The following is a 20,734-nucleotide window of genomic DNA, read 5'->3' as shown; positions in this document are numbered from 1 at the left end:
ACCGCAACAACAACAATAATTACTGCTAAATAATAATTTAGGAAAATTGTACATGTATGTGATTTCTGTAAGAAAAACACTGTATTATTGATATACATTGTATTTCCTGTCATATTTACAGGTGGAGCATACGAGACAGACAGACACAACCTCAGCAGAAGCAGAATCAACCCATGCGTTTATTTCAGCTGCTGCATATAAAAAAGTAAACTTTCAGTATTATTCGTTTTAACTTGGTGAAGGATTGCTGATCTACAGTACCGTCTCGTTTGAGGAGGAGTCCGTTTGAAATAAGCGCGCGACCGTCTCCGAATCGTCCGGGCAGGTTGCCGTTTCCGGAAGCGACAGGAACACGCAGAAAGAAAATAAAATCGAATAAATACGCGTTGTTCTGGAGTCCTTTACAATCAGTTTCCCTTTTTAAACTGTAAAAAAAAAAAAAAAAAACTCGAGTGGAAATATAGTGACGTTACAGGGCGAAAAGTCTCTGTTTGTATTGGTCCAGGGCGGCACAATCTACAGTATGTGTCAGAAAAGAAGCTCCAATCTGGAACACATCCAGGAGGCTGTTTTAAATAAAGGAGACCCCCCCCCCCCCCCCTTTTGCCCCTCCCCCCCACCCCAAACCCAACCCTCCTCCCACTCCTGTCCCCATGCCAGTCGTGCAAACATCCACAGAAGCCAAACAAGGGTCAAAGGTCAACCCGAGACTAAACTACCACAAAGGCGGGGGTGACCAATGGGGAGCCTCCGTAGTGCAGACAGGATGCCGAACCGCTTAGCTCCGCCCCCCCCTCCCCCCTTCAATCCCAGCCATCCAATCACAGAGGCTTGTGCGTTTTTTTTTGTATTGCGTTTTTGTCTGCGTCGCGTCGCACGCCGCGTGCTCCACAGGTCGACAGGTCGACAGGCGACGTCCAAATGTTCTCGCGGAAAAAAAATTCAGGACGCAGGTCCAGGGCGGGGCGAGAGCTGGCTCCGCCCATCGTTCGGTCGTCTGACGCAGCAGTGAAGAGGAACAGCCTCAATAAAAAAAAATGAATAATAATAATAATAATTTTAAAATAAAAAACACATCTTTAAGGCTAAGGCACAGCCCTGGGGGCCTCATACTCTGTCTCTCTCTCCCGCTCCAAAAGGCCACACCCTTCTGTTGGGCCTCCATACTGTCACGTTACAGATGTGTCAACTGTACACCGGATCACTGTAATAATAAAACATTCTCTCAACAAGAGTAACGTAATTCAACAACACCATCGCCATAAGGGATGATATAATACCAGTCTGTCATTTACAATAAATGCAATAATAATAATAATAATAATGGTTGTAAACACAAGACAAACTAAAAAAAAGTTCTGTTATTGGTAAGGTCATCTGGTGAGTGGTTGGGGAGGGGCGTTTAAAAAGAAAAAAAAAAAAAAAAAAGCACTGACCTATAAAATGCTTTTAAAAAATTTCTTTTTTACTCCTTCGTTCTTTCACTCAAGTCTTTTCCTTCTCTGAACGTACAAAAACGGTTTGCTGTACAAACACTCTGACTAGAAATAAAGGTATTTGGGTACAGGGAGGGTAGAGGTACAGTAGTTGGGTACAGGGAGGGTAGAGGTACAGTATTTGGGTACAGGGAGGGTAGAGGTACAGTATTTGGGTACAGGGAGGGTAGAGGTACAGTAGTTGGGTACAGGGAGGGTAGAGGTACAGTATATGGATAGTAACTTGCAAGTCTCCCTTTTTCCTCTCAAAACAAACGCTGTAATGTTAATGATGGCCATGACGACAATGATGATGACAATGATGCTGCAGAGTATGCATCACTGCCATCTACTTTATATTTGAAGCATAATGCAGTTAGGAACCTCTAATATGTTTGGCAGGTTAAGCAAAAAACAAAAAAAACAAGCACATGTGTGTGTGTGGAGTTGGCAATGATAATAATTATGCAACGGCAAAGGCCAAAAGTATTGAGTCATCATTTTGCATTGATGTATGTGTGTTTAAATAATAAATAAAATGTCTTTAAATGAGGAAAACGGTGACGGAAAGAACAGACGGAGGTGTGATCCAGCACGCACTCATGCCACACATAAAACTTGCAAGTTACTTCTTTTACCACGAAGGAGCGACGTCAGAGGATGTTTCTTAAATATATCTCCATAAATGTACATCCGTAGTAACATAAAAGGAAAACCTAGAAAAGTGTGCGATTTTTATATACAAATAAAATTTTTTAAAAACTGAAGAGGTCAAAACAGCGCAGTGGCTGTCTAATTTTTCTCTCAGTCAGGTTTTGTGGAAGACTTGAACTTCAAAAAAGTGTAAAAAAAAAAATCCTTCCTGCTCTCTCTCTCTGTCAGTGAGAACATTTGGGCATGGACCAATCACATGACAGATCATATTCATATCAGCATTGAAACAGCATCAATTCTCCCTCTCTCTCCTGGAATCAGTTTCCTGGAAATTTCCAGGTGTGTTTGCAAGGAAGAAAAAGTGGCCAAAACAAACAGACTGGATTATTTTTACACCATGAGCCACAGAGAACTGACCAACCACTGGCCACCCACCTAACCACTGGCCTACTGCCCATCCACCGATCCACCACCTAACCACTGGCCCACTGACCAACCACCGGCCCACTGCCCAACCACTGGCCTACTGCCCAACCACTGATCCATCACCTAACCACTGGCCCACTGACCAACCACCGGCCCACTGCCCAACCACTGGCCTACTGCCCAACCACTGATCCATCACCTAACCACCATCCTACTGCCCAACCACTGGCCTACTGCCCAACCACTGATCCATCACCTAACCACCATCCTACTGCCCAACCATCGGCCTACTGCCCAACCACCAATCCACTGACCAATAGTTTTGAGGAGAAAAATAGAAAACAACAGTATGAGAAATAATGAAGAAGGAAAGACTTGAAAAAATAAGTATCAGAAATATTCCTGAGTGCAAAATCGCAGGGGAGCCAGTTGGGCGTGGTCAGGTGGGCGTGGTCAGTCGGCATGGGCCAGCTGTGTTGCAGCGAGGTGCAGTTGAGGGTGGTGGAGTGCAACATGCGCTTTGGGACTGTTCTTCAAACAACTGTCTTAAATAAGAATTAAAAACGCAAATATAATGAAAGCCAACCAAAGGGAATAAAGTTCACGAGTCTGTCATCTGTTCTGTTCTTTTTGCGATTCCCAGTACACATTCAGGACCTGGCCGTGGGCCAGCTGTTACGTGCCTGCAGGCTTGTCATACTCCTCTTCCTCCACCTTCTCCTCCTCCTCCACCACACACGGCTCGGAGGAGACCGCCCGCTCTTCCTCGTCACAGGGCTGCTCCTCCTCCTCCTCCTCGGCCTGCTCGTCCAGCGGGATCTCAGTGGAGTTCTGAGTGCAAATCGTTTTCGAGTCGCTGCAGCTGTTGTCATCTTCTTCCTCTTCTTCCTCATCTTCATCATCCTCTTCCTCCTCCTCCTCCTCCTCCTCCTCCTCTCCCTCGGCATGGCTGCCGCTGTCCTTCTCCGTGTCGGACTCGCCGTCCTCCTCCAGCGTCAGCTCGAACTGGAACTTGTCGGCGGCGCCGCCGGGGCGGGTCCGGTCGGCCGGGTCCAGCGTGGGGGAGGGGCTCTGCGGGATGGTGCTCTGGTACCACTCCCGGTTCTCCTCCAGCGTGTCCAGCATGTCCTGGGCGTCCGGGTGCACCAGGTCCCCCCACGTCTCCCACAGCGGGTGCACGATGTAGTCTATGAACCCCACCTGCAGGGGGAGACAGAGAGACAGGGAACACACAGACAGGGAAAGAAAGGAAGGACAGAAAGAGAGAGAGGTTATCAGATGGTTGATTGTTAACAGTTAGCTGTTCGTACCTACCTGTGCATTTATTATTATTATTATTTATTGAATTGGGGTGGGGGAGCAGCGTTCTGTCTGGTGTTTGAGTGTAGTACAGAGTTAAAGTTTCATATTCTTTCTATGGATTATGAATGAGATCACATAATCAATGAGTTTTGGGAGGTCGCGGTGGGAGGGTCACTCACCTGGGACTTCTCGACCGAGGCGTTGTGCCTGTCGCACATGGGGCTGATCTCCATGCCGCGGTCGCGCTCGCGGTCGCCCTGGCTGAAGAACTCCTCCATGATGCGGTCGGTCCACTGCCGGTACAGCTGCAGCGGCTTGGTGGGGTTGCTCAGGTCCGCGCAGTGCACCATGTTCTGCAGGACCTGCCGGAGGAGGAGGCACACAACCGGACCCTGAACCCAACCGCTTCCTCCGAAAAAAATCCAGAATTTTACTCAGACACAAGCAGCGTGAACCATGTTCTGCAGGACCTGCCGGAGGAGGCACACAACCGGACCCTGAACCCAACCGCTTCCTCCGAAAAACCCCTGTTTGCACTGACAGTGAGGAGGGCGAGTCCTTACCTGTATCCGGTCTGAATAGTTGTCCAGCAGCAGGACTCCTGAGCTGGTCACCTTCTTGGTCTCCACCATGGTCTTCAGGTCGGCCAGCAGGTTCATGTGTTTGGACATGTCAGTGGCAAGAACCTGGGGAGGAAGGGAGAGGGAGTGTGAAGTCACAGAGCTGCACCAGAGGCAGAAAGGACAGGATGAATGCAGTTCCAACCTGCTGTGTATATATGTAAACCATGTAAACATGTCGTGCATATAAAACAATATATGGCATGACAGGGTGGTACACACACATACACACACACACAGACATCCACACACACACATACCTATATATATATAAACATGCATAACAAGAAAGTTAACATTCCATTTTCACAAATACGCCCATGCACATTTTCAGCAGTATATTTATTCGTTTATACTGTACATTGTGTACAGAGTCCATAATGAGGTTCCAGCAGGTTGGAATGTACGTGTGTGAGTGTGAGGTGGGTCTAAGATGGGCCTGCTTTGAAGGTGAGGACACGCGTGTTTTAAAGGTGCAAACTGAGGACACTCACAATGTCGATGACCATCTTGCGCAGGGACTGTCTCTGCTTCTTGCTGAGGTTCTGGAAGATGTCACAGTTCTCCTCCTGCAGGAGCTTGAAGCCCACGGCCAGGTGGTGATTTTCCAACACCGACGCGTCATTGTACATGAGAGCCAGCTCAGAGTCTGACAGAAACACACACACACACACACACACACACACACACACACACACACACACACACACACACGCACAATGTAAGTAAGGTCGCTAGATTAACCTTTCTGTCTGGATCATAATTTGTTGGTCTTCTGTTTGAGTCACAACGAAATCCAAACCGCAGCTATTATTTCCATTTATAAACACACAGACACGCACAAGTGAGTCATGAAATAAAACAGTCCTGTACAATAACTGACTACAGTAGCCGCCTCCCCCCCCCACCATCTCAGTCTCCTATGAGGGCAAAGCAAGCCTGCTGAATAAATTTATCCCCCCCCCACCTCCCCTAACAGGAACATGTGAAAAAGGATTCTAAAGATAGAACAACACATTATCTTCAGGGACAGACAGTGTTACCGTAACCACCTGCACCCCCCAACCCCCAACCCCCCCCCCCCCCCCCCCCCCCCCCATCTCTGTAAAAGCCCCCCACAGGGGTCGGAGTGAGAAATCTAATTTACAAGGACGGCAGAGTGAAAATTGATGTGTCTGTGTGGCCTCCTCAGTCGATCCGCGTTACATAATGTCTTCGGATATAAAATACAGTACTCAGAGCTCTCAGCCTGAGTACAGAGATGGTGGAGGAGTGCACTCTTTAAGCCTGTTACCCCGGTAACCAGGGCCCAATCCATTTGTCATAAAAATTTGCGCGGAGATTGAAAACCCTTTGTTTTCATTTAGAGACACCCGGTGACACTGATTGGCTAAAGTAAAGACCACGGTGCTAATTGGCTAAAGCAGACACCCAGTGGTGCTGATGGGCTAAAATGCTAAATACTTTGTGGTGCTGATTGGCTGAAGCAGGCACTCACTGGTGCTGATTGGCTAAAGTAAATACTTTGTGGTGCTGATTGGCTGAAGCAGGCACTCACTGGTGCTGATTGGCTAAAATGCTAAATACTTTGCGGTGCTGATTGGCTGAAGCAGGCACTCACTGGTGCTGATTGGCTAAAATGATAAATACTTTGTGGTGCTGATTGGCTGAAGCAGGCACTCACTGGTGCTGATTGGCTAAAGTAAATACTTTGTGGTGCTGATTGGCTGAAGCAGGCACTCACTGGTGCTGATTGGCTAAAATGCTAAATACTTTGTGGTGCTGATTGGCTGAAGCAGGCACTCACTGGTGCTGATTGGCTAAGATAAATACTTTGCAGAGCTGATTGGCTAAGGCAGGCACTCACTGGTGCTGATGAGGAACTGGTTGGAGACGCCGGGGTGGTCGACGTCATGGATGGCGCTGGCAAAAATGGCGGCAAGAATCTCCAGGTCCGTAAACACAGCCTGCGATACAGACGACAAAATATCAATGGGGGGCTCTGGAGGGGGATAACTACAGCATGAGCAGTTAACAGAGTTAGATCATCTGTAATGATGAATATACAGTGTCTTAAGTAAAAACATCAGAGTATAAACACAAAGGTTCCTAAAACCGCGGGAAAGTACACACTAAATGAAAGGAGTCACTTCGAGACATTGATGCGGAGATATTAATTTGCAAAGCGAGTTGTTACACGACAGTTAGATCTATATCCCTGACATATCTGGACCATGGTCATCCTTCCCTCTAAACCATGGGTATAACATGACCATATAAGCATCCTTACCTCTAAGCCATGAGCATACCAGGACCATACGGTCATCCTTATCTCTAACCATGGGCCTACAAGGACCATACGGTCCTCCTTACCTCTAAACCATGGGTATAGCATGACCGCATGGTCAGTCATTCTTATATCAATAACACTGCCAGAGCCTAAAGGTCAAAGATCAGAGGCACTCACCTCTAGTCCAGGGGTGGACAGCAGCACGTGAGTAGACTGTGTGACATCTGCAGCGTGGATGTTGTTATGATACGCAACATCACCATGGTAATGGTCTTCTAAGGTCATCAGGTAAGTTATGAAGGTGTCTAGTGGAATTCTGAATGTTTTTAAGAGGTCTCTTTCCTGAAAACAAACACAAAAGGCCGAGAAGATTATGAGCAGGGTCCACACAGAACAGCAAGCACATACTGCAAACAGGAAAAACCATAAAACAGACCAAAAGACGCCTTACCTGGAATATCGTGTACATAATAACTGTTAATGGTCTGTTCCCCGAAAACTCTGAGACTTTGAAAACATTAAGGCCCCATTTGTTTATGTCTTCTATCTCCTAAAACAAGAAAAAATTCAGAGTTAGTCCAAAAAGGACGGAAAATGAACCTAAACAAATGACTGGGTTTAAATTACAGTGAGTGACTGAGGTCCCTCCCGAACACACACTGGTCCTCCGGCTGGACGTAGCCCCACCTGGCGGGTGCGGAGCGGGCAGCGGGGGGGCGGCTCACCTTGGCCAGCGCGTCCTCGGTCTCTGTCTTGACCCCGAAGCGGGGGATGTTGGAGTTGGTCAGGCTGGAGCTGTGGGTCAGCTTCTTCACCCCGCTGATCTGCGACATCGGCCGCTTCTTCTTCTCTTTGTCCTTCTGCGTCTGAGGGGACGGCATTTCCACCTCGTGCTGCTTATCTGAGCGACAGAGAGAGAGAGAGAGAGTGTCATTATGACATCACTATCACAGAATAGAACTTCATTATGAGCATCAAAATATCAGAGGTACTGAGTGAGAGAGCGTCATTATGACATCACTATCACAGGAAAGAACTTCATTATGAGCATCAAAATATCAGAGATACTGAGTGAGAGAGCGTCATTATGACATCACTATCACGGGAAAGAACTTCATTATGAGCATCAAAATATCAGAGATAATGAGTGAGAGCTTCATTATGACATCACTATCGCAGAAAAGAACTTCATTATGAACATCACAATATCAGAGATACTGAGTGAGAGAGCTCCATGACATAGGAGAGAACTTAATTACGCTATCAAAGCATCAGAGAGAGAGAGAGAGAGAGAGAGAGAGAAAGACAGAGTAAAGTAAATAAGTAATTCTTTATTTATATAGCTCACAAACACCTGACTAACACTTTCAAAAATGTTATTGCATTCCAATATGTCTAATAGAGGTTTTGACTGTTAGAAATAAAAGACAATTTGGAGACGGGTCTAAAATTACTACAGATTGCTGGACCAAGGCCAGGTTTTTTTAAGGAAGAGGCTGAATACTGGCTAAATTGAGGTAGTCGAGAGCGCAACATGAAGGCAGAGATTCGTTCATAATAGCCAGCAGACGGGGGCCAATAGCTCTGAAGACCTCCTTGAGAAAAACTGGCAGGAATGACATCATCAGAGCAGAAAGTTGACCGCAGGTGAGGAGCAGCCTCTGTTAAGTCCTTTAAAGAAATCGGTGTGAATTGAGTCAGGGTATATCAGTATTACAGCTAGACGAGGGGATAAAGTCCATACAAGTAAGGAGGAAATGTAATCTTGGCTCCGATATCTCGCATATTTTCAATGAATAAGGCTAGAAATTATTCAGTTACTGGAGGAAACGGGAGTAAGAGTACCACTGACTCAAGGTAATCGATATTAGAAAACGAAACCTTATTTTGGTTATTCTGATAATAACTAGACCGTTAAAATGAGCAGCTCTCACACCTTTGATTTCCGAATGATAAGAAATCAACAAATCCTTCATGTGCAGGAAGTGAACCTGAAGTTTGGACGGTTTCCACCCACACTCCAGCCCACCTGTTATTCTCTTTTAATTAGTAAATCTCCCTCGTTCAGCCCAGGGGAGGGATTAACAGTGATTTATTTTTTGTTATTTTTAAAAATAACGAGAGAGAGAGAGCGTCATCATGACATGAGTGAGAGCTAACCTGAAATGACTTAAACTGTGTCAATGCACTGACACGGAGAGCTTCCGTTCAAAACTGACGCCTCACACACTGAGATTCGCTGTGCCACAGATACACTCTTCGTTCCCCTAAGTAAAGAGCTTCACTATGACAACCGAACTGTCACAGCAAAATATGAGGACTGAGCTTTCAGGTATGAAAACCTGACCTCAGGGAGGGTGTTTCAGTGTGACGTAGCAAACCTGTCTTCTCCACACCTGACACCTGTCCCGCTCCTGACACTCATCTCACACCTCAAGGTTTTTCCGGCTATGGATGCTTTCTATTCGTGTCTTACAGCAGCCCCACTGGAAACCTCAGAGTACCTGTCCTTCCTAGTGCGGCACGGGCAGGACAGTACACCAGTCTGCGGAAGGCATCACCCACACTCACCCAGGAAGGTGCTGGAGATGAACTCTGAGACTTGGTTCCCAGAACGGCTCATCTCCGAAAGGTGGGTCAGCTCCCGGTTCAACATTCGCTTGAACTGGGGAAAAAAAAACAAAAAAACAAAATGGAGGAAGTGTTGCAGATGAGCAAAAGAAATTGAATTTTCGCAGGAACAAAGACACACGTCTCACAGCCAGGCCTGATAGTGACACGTGTGATAATGACATCATCGCTCTGGTCCACTGGTTTGATAACAGCCCCGTTCAGTCAGATTTAAGCGGTGAGAACAGTAGAGTGGAAGAAAACAAGCCAGCGGTGGAGGGAGGTTCACACACAGTTCAGGTCCCCACAGGGAAAACAGACAGCCATGAGGTCTGTGATGTCCCCATATTGGACGGTTATATTCTGTTTGTAGTCTAAGCTGCTGATGCTGCAGGAGGACCAGGCAGCTCTTATAAGGACATCATTTATAGAACCCTACTTCAGCAGAGCCATTCCATTAACACAAACACACACACACACACACACACACACACACACACCCTCTCACACACACACACACACTCTCTCTCTAAGTCTCTCCACACACATACACACGCCACACACTTAAATGAGACAGAAAATGTGATGGAGACAGTCGGGATGTTGGGACCCCACACAGAGGTGAGATATTGGCCTTTCACCACCACCACCACCCCCCCCCCCCCCATCTCTGATGTCATCACTGAATTCACACACCACCAGCGCACTCCATGAAAGAGAGAGGGAAACACGGCCTGCTTTAATCAGGGACACAGACCACAGGACACACTTCTGTCTCCACATAAACAAGACTGGACAGGAAAGATGAATTCTGCACTTCCAGAAAACAGCCAATAATCAACAGGATCAGCCTCGCTGCCCCCTGCTGGCTCACTGTGGAAGCACAGGTACCAGGTGTATACTGTAACCATGTTTTTTTTTTTTTTTTTTTTTTTTTTAAATCCTTTGATGCATTTATCAGATCTTTCACATTTGTGACATTTCCCCACCATGGGCTGTTTGCACCGCCTGTACCACCTCCGCCCCCCCCCCCCCAGCTTTGAGAGGACAGCTCCAGTCAGGAGTGGTCATGCTCTTCATCTCTGACTGATCTTATTAGAACAGGAATGTCCCCATGCTGCTCTCTCTCTGCTAAATAAATGTAATGTAATGAAACAGGGAGCACACAAAGACACCTGCAGAAGAGGCACACTCCAGTACAGACGAGAATAGACAAAGTCACATGCAGCACTGACAGTTGGCACCGACACTGCTAAAAACAGAATTAAACATGCAGATACAGGTACAGCACAGATATAGACACAGTCACAGCACAGTAAATATCATACAGCAGCACAGACAATGGTCCAGCACAGACACAGGTAAAGCATAATCCAAGCAGTACAGACACAGATACAGACAGCCATAGCACAGTGCATACAGTACAGCACAGACGCAGATAAAGCATAATCCATGCAGTACAGGCACAGGTACAGCACAGTGTATGAGGACATTACATGGAGATCGTCTGCATACTGTCTCAACACACACGGCTCTAAAACAAATTCAGAAAACAAAGCGTTTCGGAGAAATTGAACGTGTAAAATCTGAATCTGACCCTTTGTGTAAAACCCTAGCCCTTACCTTAATGTATCCCCAAGACACTGACAGCAAATAATTAGCCTCAGGCATCTTGAAAAAGGAAGTCAGAACTGTCCAAAAAAAGAGAAAAACCCAAATACGCCTCAGCTGCAGGCTGCGTTACTGTACAATTCCAGCAGTCGCGGAAATTAACCAGCCCCCGAAAAAATACATCCAGAAGCAAAAGAGCGTCAACAGCCGGGAGTTGTGCGGTTCTGCACCTGATAACGGTTTACTCGTCCGAACCATCGCGGAAATAAAAATCGGCGGTCGGAGCAGCGGGAGAGCGAACACGCGGGAGAGAGCGAGTCAGGCGCGCGAGCACACGCAGAGACGGCGTCTCGCCTCCACCGGCTCTTTAATTATAGATGTGGAGCGATGCGGCGCCGCTGGGAAACGGCTTCACGCGCTGTCCTCTCTCTCATCAATAAAGGACTCAGTCAGGGCACACAAACGGCCACGCACTTCACACAGGCTACGCCCCTCCGCTATTCTCTCATCTAGGCAGGGATGCTGATAGCTGATTGGTGGAGAGGGGAGGGGTGTGAGGGGTGGGGTGTGGGATGTTGGGGGTGTGGGGTCCTGGCAGTTAATTGGTTCAGCAGAGAGAACAGGCACACCTTGTGTGTGCGTGTACGTGTGTATAGAAGCACAGCACAATTAAAAATCACAGAGGGAGCAGTCATAAAACATCTGAACAGTCCACTCATGCTGTTATTGTTCTCCACCATATTAAAGATGGAGTCTGTATGTGCGTATCCACCCAGCTTTATTCAGATTTGCACAGCTTTGTCCAGGACAAAGTCAGAAGCGGAGCGTTTTCACTGATCAGAGACAAACCAGGAGCTGAATGTGCCTTTGACATACTTTGAGTCTGTACATACTGGCATCATTTGAAAAGATGCCTGAGAATTTAAGAAAACAAGTAACCAACCAAATTAAAACAAAAACAGCTGTTTCTCTAATAGTAAGCTGTAGGATAATTTATTGGAGTATATTTTAAATGTTTATTGGCCCCAGGTACGATTGGCACGGTTCTGTCTCTCCTCCGACCTCTCCACATGGCTCCTGTGGATCACGGTGTAAACCCCTCCCTTTTTCCCCGTCAGCCAGCCAATGGGCTCGCATCGTCCGCCGCTCTGCCTCCTCCAGTCAGCGGACGGGCTGCCGCATGCGCGCATATGTTGCCATGGAAACGGGGCGTGCACGTTGCACAGACAGACATGCCAGAGCAAGATGTGTGAGAGTGTGTGCGCATCTGTGTGTATGTGGCTGTGTGTGTGTGTGTCTGTGAGTCTGTGCGTTCCTGTGTGTCTGTGCATGTGTGTGCGTATCTGTGTGTATGTGGCTGTGTGTGCGCGTGTGAGTGTGTGTGTTCCTGTGTGTCTGTGCATGTGTGCGCGTATCTGGGTGTGTGCGTGTGTGCGTGCCTGTTTGTGTGTCGGTGTGGTTGGTTGTCTGTCTGTCCCTCTCTGTCTGAACGTAGGCAGGCTGAAACAGACCCACAACTGGGCAGCACGCAGCACTCGACGCTGTGAGCATGCTCAGTGAGGTCTTGAGCCGCGATGTCGGACATGATGTCCTTGTGACCGAAACTTGAGCTATTGAAGAATCACGTCACAGATATTGCAAATGTGACATATGACAGGTATTACAAATATGGAAATGTGATGCTCAGATGTGTTGCTTTGTAACACTGCATTTTGTACTCAGATCTGTAACTTAGTAACACTGCATTCAGTGCTCAGATCTGTGCCTTAGTTGCACTGAATTTGTGCTCAGATCTGTAGCTTGGTAACACTGCATTCAGCACTCAGGAGACGCCCTTTAGCCAGAGAAACGTACACACTTTACAGAGCAACACACTGCCCAATTTACACAGCTGGAGGATATTCCCAACATCAGTGTCCCAACAGGGAATCAAACCTGCGTCCTCTGAGTTCAGGACCAGTTTCCTGCCCATTGCTCTACACAGCCACCCTGCCGTTTGTCTCCTCAATGTCAGAAAGTTCACTCAGCCACACTGCATAATGGAGATGCATTATCCACTGTAGAGATCAACCAGGTCAAGACCTTCATCTTCATTTTATTCTTAATCTATTCTTCCTTCATACCACAAGGACTCATCCTTAGGGGCCCATAGTTCAAGGTTACAGTAATAAAAATATGACTATATTATTTATAATAAAATATGAGTGCGTAGCATCCTCTGTTACCAGCTCCTCCAGCTCTTCCAATCAGAAGGCAGCGAGTATGTCCAATCAGGAGACAGCGGAACACTCGTAATCCAATAGGGACCGGTCTTAATCAGCCTCAAGTGTGTGTGCAGAAGTGGCGCTCGCCAACTGATGCTGATTTTCCAAAACGGGCACAGGGGGGTAGGGCAATGATTTCTGAGAGCATGGCATGTCATCAGATGGCGGAAGTCACCGCGGCGACAGTGCCCAATTACCGCCACTGTTGCGTCACGTACCGCCATTCCTCACACACCCCGACGCCATTCAGAGATTAAAAATACTTAATATTACTAAATATAACAATCCCCATATAGCAATCCCCACATAATGAAAAGGGCAGTCACGACCACAATTATGCTAAACGCCATCGCTGTCACTAATGCTAGCATTGTCAGCGTTTGATTCACTTACAGAAGGACATTTTTTCCGTTATAAAAGGGGGGGGGAAATAATCAGCATCCAAGCCCACCAAACTCCCCCTCTCCTGCTCATGCTCTCTGACCCTCAAACGCAGATGGTCACTGGTCGTGGCTCTACTGGATGCCTTAAATGGAGGCCCTGAAACTACACCTAAAAATCCAGTGACTGACCAACACAACCAGGGGTCAGAATTACACAAAGAGCACATAATATACTGGGTTAGCTTTACTCAGGGTAAGGTTTGCAGGTTACATATTGACATATTCATCATTAACGTAACTGGAGACCTCTGGCAAATCCAGGTTAGCCATCTTTGCCTGCAGGCACACAGAAATGCCCCCAATGTGGGTGTTGAACATGCACCCTTCTGGTTATGAGTTCAGCTCCTCACCACTGTGCCTACATAGTACAACATTAGCTGCAGCTAGCTCTGTGTGCTATAAAATAGGACATATCAGAATCTCTGCTGTTATCATCCTCTGCTAAATAAATGTAATGTAATTATGGCCAGCATGTGAACAGAATGCTCACATCTCCACCCCTTTATGACATCACAGTCATTACATTCCTGTAAGCTGAGCGGCCGCCAGCCAATCAAAAACTGCTGACTGACACCCACCATCACATATCGCTAGATCAACCATATGCTTGACAGTGTATTCTTAGCATGGAAAGAGCAGTTTCCCTTCCATCAATGCCAAAACAGTCCAAATTCCAAGCCTTGTCAAAAGCAAATACAGCACAGCCATTATTCAGCTTTGGAACAATGTCAGAGGTTTGATTTTCATAAAAGGCACAAATGGTGGGGGGGAGGGGGGGAACCCACACGGCAACCAGATTAACTAGATCTACGATGAACACGTGCTTCGCTGAATATTAAACCACACGATGATGCTGTGAGGGATGTGAGTGAGAGATTCACCAGGGAACCGAAGGAAATGTGGGGGCAGGACTTGGTGAATGACAGGGGGTGGGGTCCGGTTGATGGGGGGGGGGGGCATGGTTTTGTACTTTTTTTTTGTGGCACAATGGGGTTTAACGGCTGATGAGCCACGGTTTGGTGACGGATGGCGGTGAGGTGAGGTTTGGCGGCTGATGAGGTTGGTTCTGTGGATGACGGGGGGGGGGGGGGGGGGGGGGGGTTTGGCCCAGCGTCAGTGGGCGTGGCCTCCCTCCCAGCGGCCCTACCTTATTGGAGGCCATCTCGCTGACGGAGTGCCGGGTCTGCAGGGTCTCCAGCTGGTCCAGGCACCAGTCCAGCTCCTCCATGGTGTCGGTGGCCAGCTTCTGGTAGCCATCCTCTGGGGGGGGGGAGAGAGGGCAGGGAGCCGTCACGCCTCGGCCGCTTCAGGGGGCTGGCGCACGCCACCGCGCCGCGCCCGCGCCCGCACCGCTGACCCTTCGCCGCGCGCCCCCCCGCGACCCCCCCCATCGCGCCCGGGGGGCGTCACCAGCATCACACGCTCAGCAGACCGCTGCCGGTGTCCCTGCTAGCTCCGTCTCGTCTCGTCGCAGGAAATAGGTTTTAAACGCACGCACACACACACACACACACACACACACAGGTCCTCAGAAGTACGGTAAAAGGAGATTCCCGCGGTGGTTCCAGTCTCGGTGGGAGGAGAGGTGTAGTGTTGCTGAGCAGGGGGCCATGGCAGCCCCGAAACAGACACTCATATCCAGTTCAGTCAGGTTCCCCCCCTCCTGCCACAGAACTCCACAGGACGGGCGCGTGCCTATTCCACACAGCCCCTCAGAGAGCAGGAGTGCAGAGGCATGGCGGCGGCGGCGGCGGCGGTGGTGGGGGGGGGCGGGGGTGGGGGGAGGAGGGGCGAAGGTAGCTCGCGGTACACCGTGTGCTGACGAGAGCCCGGCGGCTGCACTTCCTGTTTCCTCCCCGCCTTCAGCGACGGCAGCCCCCACGACGAGGGTGGCCCATCGCCACGGTAACGGAGTTCACCAGGCGGATAAAAAAAAAAGAGAGGGAGAGATGGGGAGGTGGAGGGATAGTCTCTCTCTCCGTCCGCGTGGGCTGGTTCAGTGAGCGCAACGCCGGGGCACAAAGGAGCCTCAATATTCCATAGGCTGAAAAAGCGAGGGAACGAAAGAGAGAGATAGAGAGAGAGGAGAAGAGAGTGTCCTCACAGCTCAGATCCTGACAGCGTTACGCAGGACCCACGGGGGGGGGGGGGGCAGCGAAATCCCGGCCCGGAGTCCGAGCCAGATCCGGATGCTTCCGCTGCACGAGCCTCACACAGACACACCCCCAACTCCCTCCCTCCCTCCAACCCTCCAGGACCTGAGAGGGTGTTTCCATAGTTACCGCCCCTATCATCTATGATGTCACAGAGCCGTGACAATCCGTTGCGCTGCCATTCGTCATCGCCAGGCGATGCTTATTCACGGGCTCGGCAGCCTGTGTCAGCAGTCCGACGTGAGGCCGGTGCTGTCTGTCTGCTGCTGACTGCACCCCAGAGCGGAAACTCCCGTCCCTGGAGAAATCACATCCAGTCGCTGGTTTTAAAATGCCTGACGTGAACGGCGAATTAATCTTCCTCCTCCCTCGCTTTCCATCCTACTTCTGTTTCTCTCCCTTCCTCTCTAGACTTCCTTCCCCCTTCCCCCCACTCCCTCTCTCCCCCTCTCTGCCCCTCCCTCCCATTCTCTCCCCCCCTGTCTCTCCCTCTCTCTATCCCCCTCCCTCCCTCTCTCCCTCCCTCTCTCTCCATGGTCACTTGGCATGTCTCCAGGTTGAGAGGTTCTGCTGTGGCAGGCGGTGACGTCACTGACATCATTCTCACGCTCAGAGTGACAGCATCACGCCCAGAGACTGGCGAGCAGGAGGGAAACCACGGCCCGGATCTCCGGAATTCTGAGACGCCAGCCCTAGACACAGCTACAACCATTCTGTCATATCCACATCATCATCATCATCCCCATCACCAGCATCACTGTCATTATAATAAAAACAAAATAATAATAATAATAATCATGGGTGACATTATGGAGGTATACAGATATGTATGTATACTGAGTACTGAGTGCACACACACACACACACACACACACACACATATATATATATATACATACACACATGTAATATGATCTCAGTAGTGGAGTTTAGGTGGCCATGAGTATGATGGCAGAACCCATCTGAGATTATTAACTGATGACCTTAAGGGTACAAGCAGCAGCTGCTACACCACACTAATGCCCCAGTCATGAGACACACGTGCGCATATCTCACTGTGTTCTGTCATATGATGCGCATACGTGCAGAGGGACACTGTGTGCGTGTGCGTACACGACATGTATCTGTATACGTGTGTGTGTATGTGTGTGCGTGCAGGTACGTGTGTGCGTGCGTGTGTGTATATGTGTGTGTGTGTGTGTGTGTGTGCGTGTGTATGTGTATGGGTATGGGTATATGTGTACGGATGTGTGTGTGTGTGCGCGTGTACATGTATGAGTTCATGTACACGCACGCATGCGTCACACATGATACACACATTTTGTGCACATGTCAATAAACAATAACCCCCAGAACAGCAGTGGAGACCTCTGAACATCAAACAACCTCATGCTCGGCATATCAGCCATTCTACTAAAGGCTCTGTTTCCCCCTACAGGATATTTTACAGCATGACACCTAAAACCTGTTCCAGACCAAATGAAAAAGACCAATGACATAAAGAGCTCATTATGTGCACAACCTAAGGCACATCACACTCAGACAGAGGGAGGGATCGACAGACATACAGACAGACAGACAACCAGCCAGACCAGCGCGCACACACATGCACGCGCACGCGCGCACACGCCAACACATGTAAATTATCACGCATAGTAGCTGGGTAGTATCAGCAGACATTACCTGTAAAGGAAGTCTTGGTGATGGTCGGCTGGTTGCACACAGGTGATCTCCTGATGAGAAAAGGACAGATCGTGAGGACAATGGGTCTCCAGCATCAAAACATACAAAACAGACACTCACACACTAGCGCACACACACAGCACTTCACACAGTACAACTCACACAGTACAACACGTGTCTTACAGAGAATTTTGTGACGGAAGTCAAATATTTAAACAGCAAATCTGAACATTTCACAGCCAGCCGTCATCGCTTGGAAATGGTGACTTGATGGCAGTGTATTACTGATCCTCGAGCTGCAGCGTTGTTGTTGTAATTCTACTCGTGACCACAAGAGGGCATGCACTGAGAGCAGAACGCTGTTAGGGGACAATGCCGCATACAACAACCCTATCCTACTCCACACATACAGGCATACTGAACCTGTGCTGCTTTAGCAGCTAAAACTGTGTCGCTACAGTATGCAGTAGCTGATGACCACGGAACTGGGAGAACCAATGAGGTGAGTCTAACAAAGTAATTAAGAAAATCACATGCTCAGGTGTTCACGTTCTCAGGTGAGAGAGAGGAAAACCGAGTGTGTCGGCAGTGTGATTGTGTCCCTGACTGTACGCAGAATGTGCTGCTCTCAAACTCAAACTCAGATTAAATGTGTGTACAGTACATGACTCTTGTGACTGTGCAGTTGAAATCCCGGTGCCAACTCACTTGTTGGACGCCCTCTCCTGTTGCAAGTTCGTTAATGCGGCAAAGTTATTCCGTACAGTTCGCAGGCTGGCCAGTACCTACGGAAAAGGGGGGAAGAGACCAGAAAAAAGTTCAGAAAGACAATTAGCATGTAGTGTTATTCTGCAACCTTCAAGAACACAGCTGTGACAAGCCTATGAGAACAGCTGAACGTCACTAACACTGCAAAACAGAATACTAACACTAACACAAGGGCATATCACACACACCCAATCAGGAGTGTCATCTTTCATTAACTACTTAACATAATAAACGCATTAGCCATAAAAAAGATTCATTAGCCATAATCAAACAGGTCTGGCAAATAGCAATATTTAAGCATTATTCATATGCTGGATTCATACGCTGACCACATCTTTAAACCCGATGTAACTAGCAACCTAATATTTGCTCCCAGCCGATTGGCTTGCGTCTTGCGCCATCGCACCCAATCAGAATCGGGAATCCAGCTGCACCACCTGCTGACCCTGACCATAAGCCACAGCTGGACAGAATGATGTGGAGAACAGGAAAGCTTACCTGTGCAAATGGAGTCACAATCATGTCATCTCCATGACTGAAACCAAAACAGAAAAAGACACCATTATGAAGGTTAAAGATCCCTGAGTCCTGAATCGTAATCGTCTTCTATTTCTTTCTTTTGGACAGTGAGTGAGTGCCATTCCTAGTAATTTAAATAGTAAGGATCCAAATTGCCATATTGCAGAGCCCTGCTTTCCGGAATGTAACTGGTTGAATTGCAGGACAGTCTCTTATTCACAAGACCATGTTTAAGCAATGTGTTTGCGGTTTCATTATGTAACATGCTATTCCAACTGGAGAAGAGCACAAGGCAGCATGCATTTGAATGCTAAAGGAGAACAATAGTACTGATTAGAGGTGGAAAATCCAGGTCCAGTAAGTAAAAGTCCTCCCTCCAGTATTTCTTCCAATAACCTGGATTTGCTAAAAGCACAATTCTGCAGTCAGGAGTTAGAACTAATTGGTGAAATCAGAGGCTGATTTAATGGGTGGAAGAAACACAGGCAGGTCTTTTACTTTCTGACCTCTGGACTATCCAGCTCTGTTACTGACCCCGCCCACCATCAAAACATTGCTACGATAAGCAGCTGCAGGACAGGGGAGGGACAAACCCGCGTTCTGATCACTCAGAACACGGGTTTGATTGATCAGGCAGATGATGAACTTCACCCAAAGGCACCTTGGCCTTGTCATGACCACACAGAAACACGCGCATCGGTCACACCCCCAAGCCATCTGCCCAGGGTCGTGACCTCTCCTGCAGTGAGAGGGACACTGGGAGATGTAGTTCACATTGAGTTTGCGGTCTCCACTGCAATGCAGGATGGTGGAATGGTGTGTGTTTTCCGCTCCGTTAAATAAAGGCCAGAGCATTTCTGACGAGTGCATTCATAAAACTTTTAACACACAAACCCAGGGGGGGGGAGTAAGAGACAGAGAGAGGGCGAGAGAGAAAGGAGAGTAAGAGAGAGAGGGAGAGGGATAAGGGGAGGGGGCAGAGGAGGGACAGGGGATCCCTAAATGTAGAGACTCAGTTGCTGAGTCACAGTCCTGGGCTGACCTCTAACTCCCCCCCCATCCACCAACATTGGGGATACCCCTCAGTCCCTCAGTGGAGGAACCCCGCTTTCCGAAAAACCTACCTACCACTGACATCAGAGACCCCCGAGGAGGCGGGGCAGTCTGCGGTAAGCCAACGTTACCTTATGGTGCTGCTCCCAGACGCTCGAGGAGCACGCCCTCTTAAAGGTCATCTAAATCCATCCGCCAGTAAAGTCAAGGGCAGGAAATCTGCTAAAATAGCTACACTCCCTCCCTCTCTCCCTCTCATCCTGCTCTGCTTCCTCTTTCTTTACCTGTTCCCTCTCCCTCACTCCCACATGTCTCTCTCTGTCCATCTTTCTTCAAATATAAGCAATAGTCACACCAATTTGTTAAAAACATCACAAAATTTCAGTAACTTGTAGATGTATACAAAACCGAAATGCAGTTATCAATATTTTTATACAACAGTAGTTTTAGCCAGCACAGGGAGAGCTACGATCAACATCTCAGACTTAAATTCTCCCTACATGTACTCACACACACACACACACAGGTCAGGCCGAGTGTGTGTGTGTACATGCCTATGTCTCTGTGCTGCACACGTGTACTTATATGATATGTTATCCATGGCGAATGTTATCTATGAGTAAAGCACATGCACGGTGTGACTGTGCCATGTGTAAGAGCTTGTAAGCACCGGAGAATTAAAGCCATGCAACACTGTTCGCACACCACCCCCCCCCCCCCCTTTGGCTAGTACAGCAGGAAGCACGGGGCAAAGCAGCTCTTTGGGGATGTGGGTACCAGGGAGGGGGAGTGGGTGTGGGGGGGATGGAGGCCGTCCAAACCTACCGGCTCCGCAGGTCATCCGGAACACTGAAAAATCTGCT

General features: G+C 48.4%; 1 protein-coding gene across 2 annotated transcripts; it reads right to left on the bottom strand.

The window, feature by feature from the left end:
- Nucleotides 1-1,527: 1,527 nt before the first annotated feature.
- Nucleotides 1,528-20,714, bottom strand: LOC118206571 (cAMP-specific 3',5'-cyclic phosphodiesterase 4D-like). Of its 2 annotated transcripts, XM_035379405.1 has the most exons (14): nucleotides 20,697-20,714; nucleotides 18,798-18,834; nucleotides 18,240-18,316; nucleotides 17,532-17,581; nucleotides 14,843-14,955; nucleotides 9,339-9,432; nucleotides 7,493-7,668; nucleotides 7,219-7,317; nucleotides 6,945-7,109; nucleotides 6,345-6,444; nucleotides 4,972-5,126; nucleotides 4,421-4,543; nucleotides 4,037-4,219; nucleotides 1,528-3,755 (listed from the first exon to the last, which is right to left on the bottom strand). In XM_035379405.1, the coding sequence occupies exons 2-14, from the start codon at nucleotides 18,819-18,821 to the stop codon at nucleotides 3,231-3,233; spliced, it is 1,884 nt and encodes a 627-aa protein (XP_035235296.1). In that variant the 5' UTR covers nucleotides 18,822-18,834; nucleotides 20,697-20,714; the 3' UTR covers nucleotides 1,528-3,230. The 2 variants fall into 2 exon arrangements, with proteins under 2 accessions (XP_035235296.1, XP_035235297.1); XM_035379406.1 differs by lacking the exons at nucleotides 14,843-14,955; nucleotides 17,532-17,581; nucleotides 18,240-18,316; nucleotides 18,798-18,834; nucleotides 20,697-20,714 and adding an exon at nucleotides 11,001-11,475.
- Between the last annotated feature and the right edge of the window lie 20 nt (nucleotides 20,715-20,734).

Source organism: Anguilla anguilla, chromosome 10 (assembly GCF_013347855.1).
Source record: "Anguilla anguilla isolate fAngAng1 chromosome 10, fAngAng1.pri, whole genome shotgun sequence".
Classification (NCBI taxonomy): domain Eukaryota; kingdom Metazoa; phylum Chordata; class Actinopteri; order Anguilliformes; family Anguillidae; genus Anguilla; species Anguilla anguilla.
Note: the sequence above shows the minus strand (reverse complement) of the source record. Positions and strands in the feature narration are given on the sequence as shown.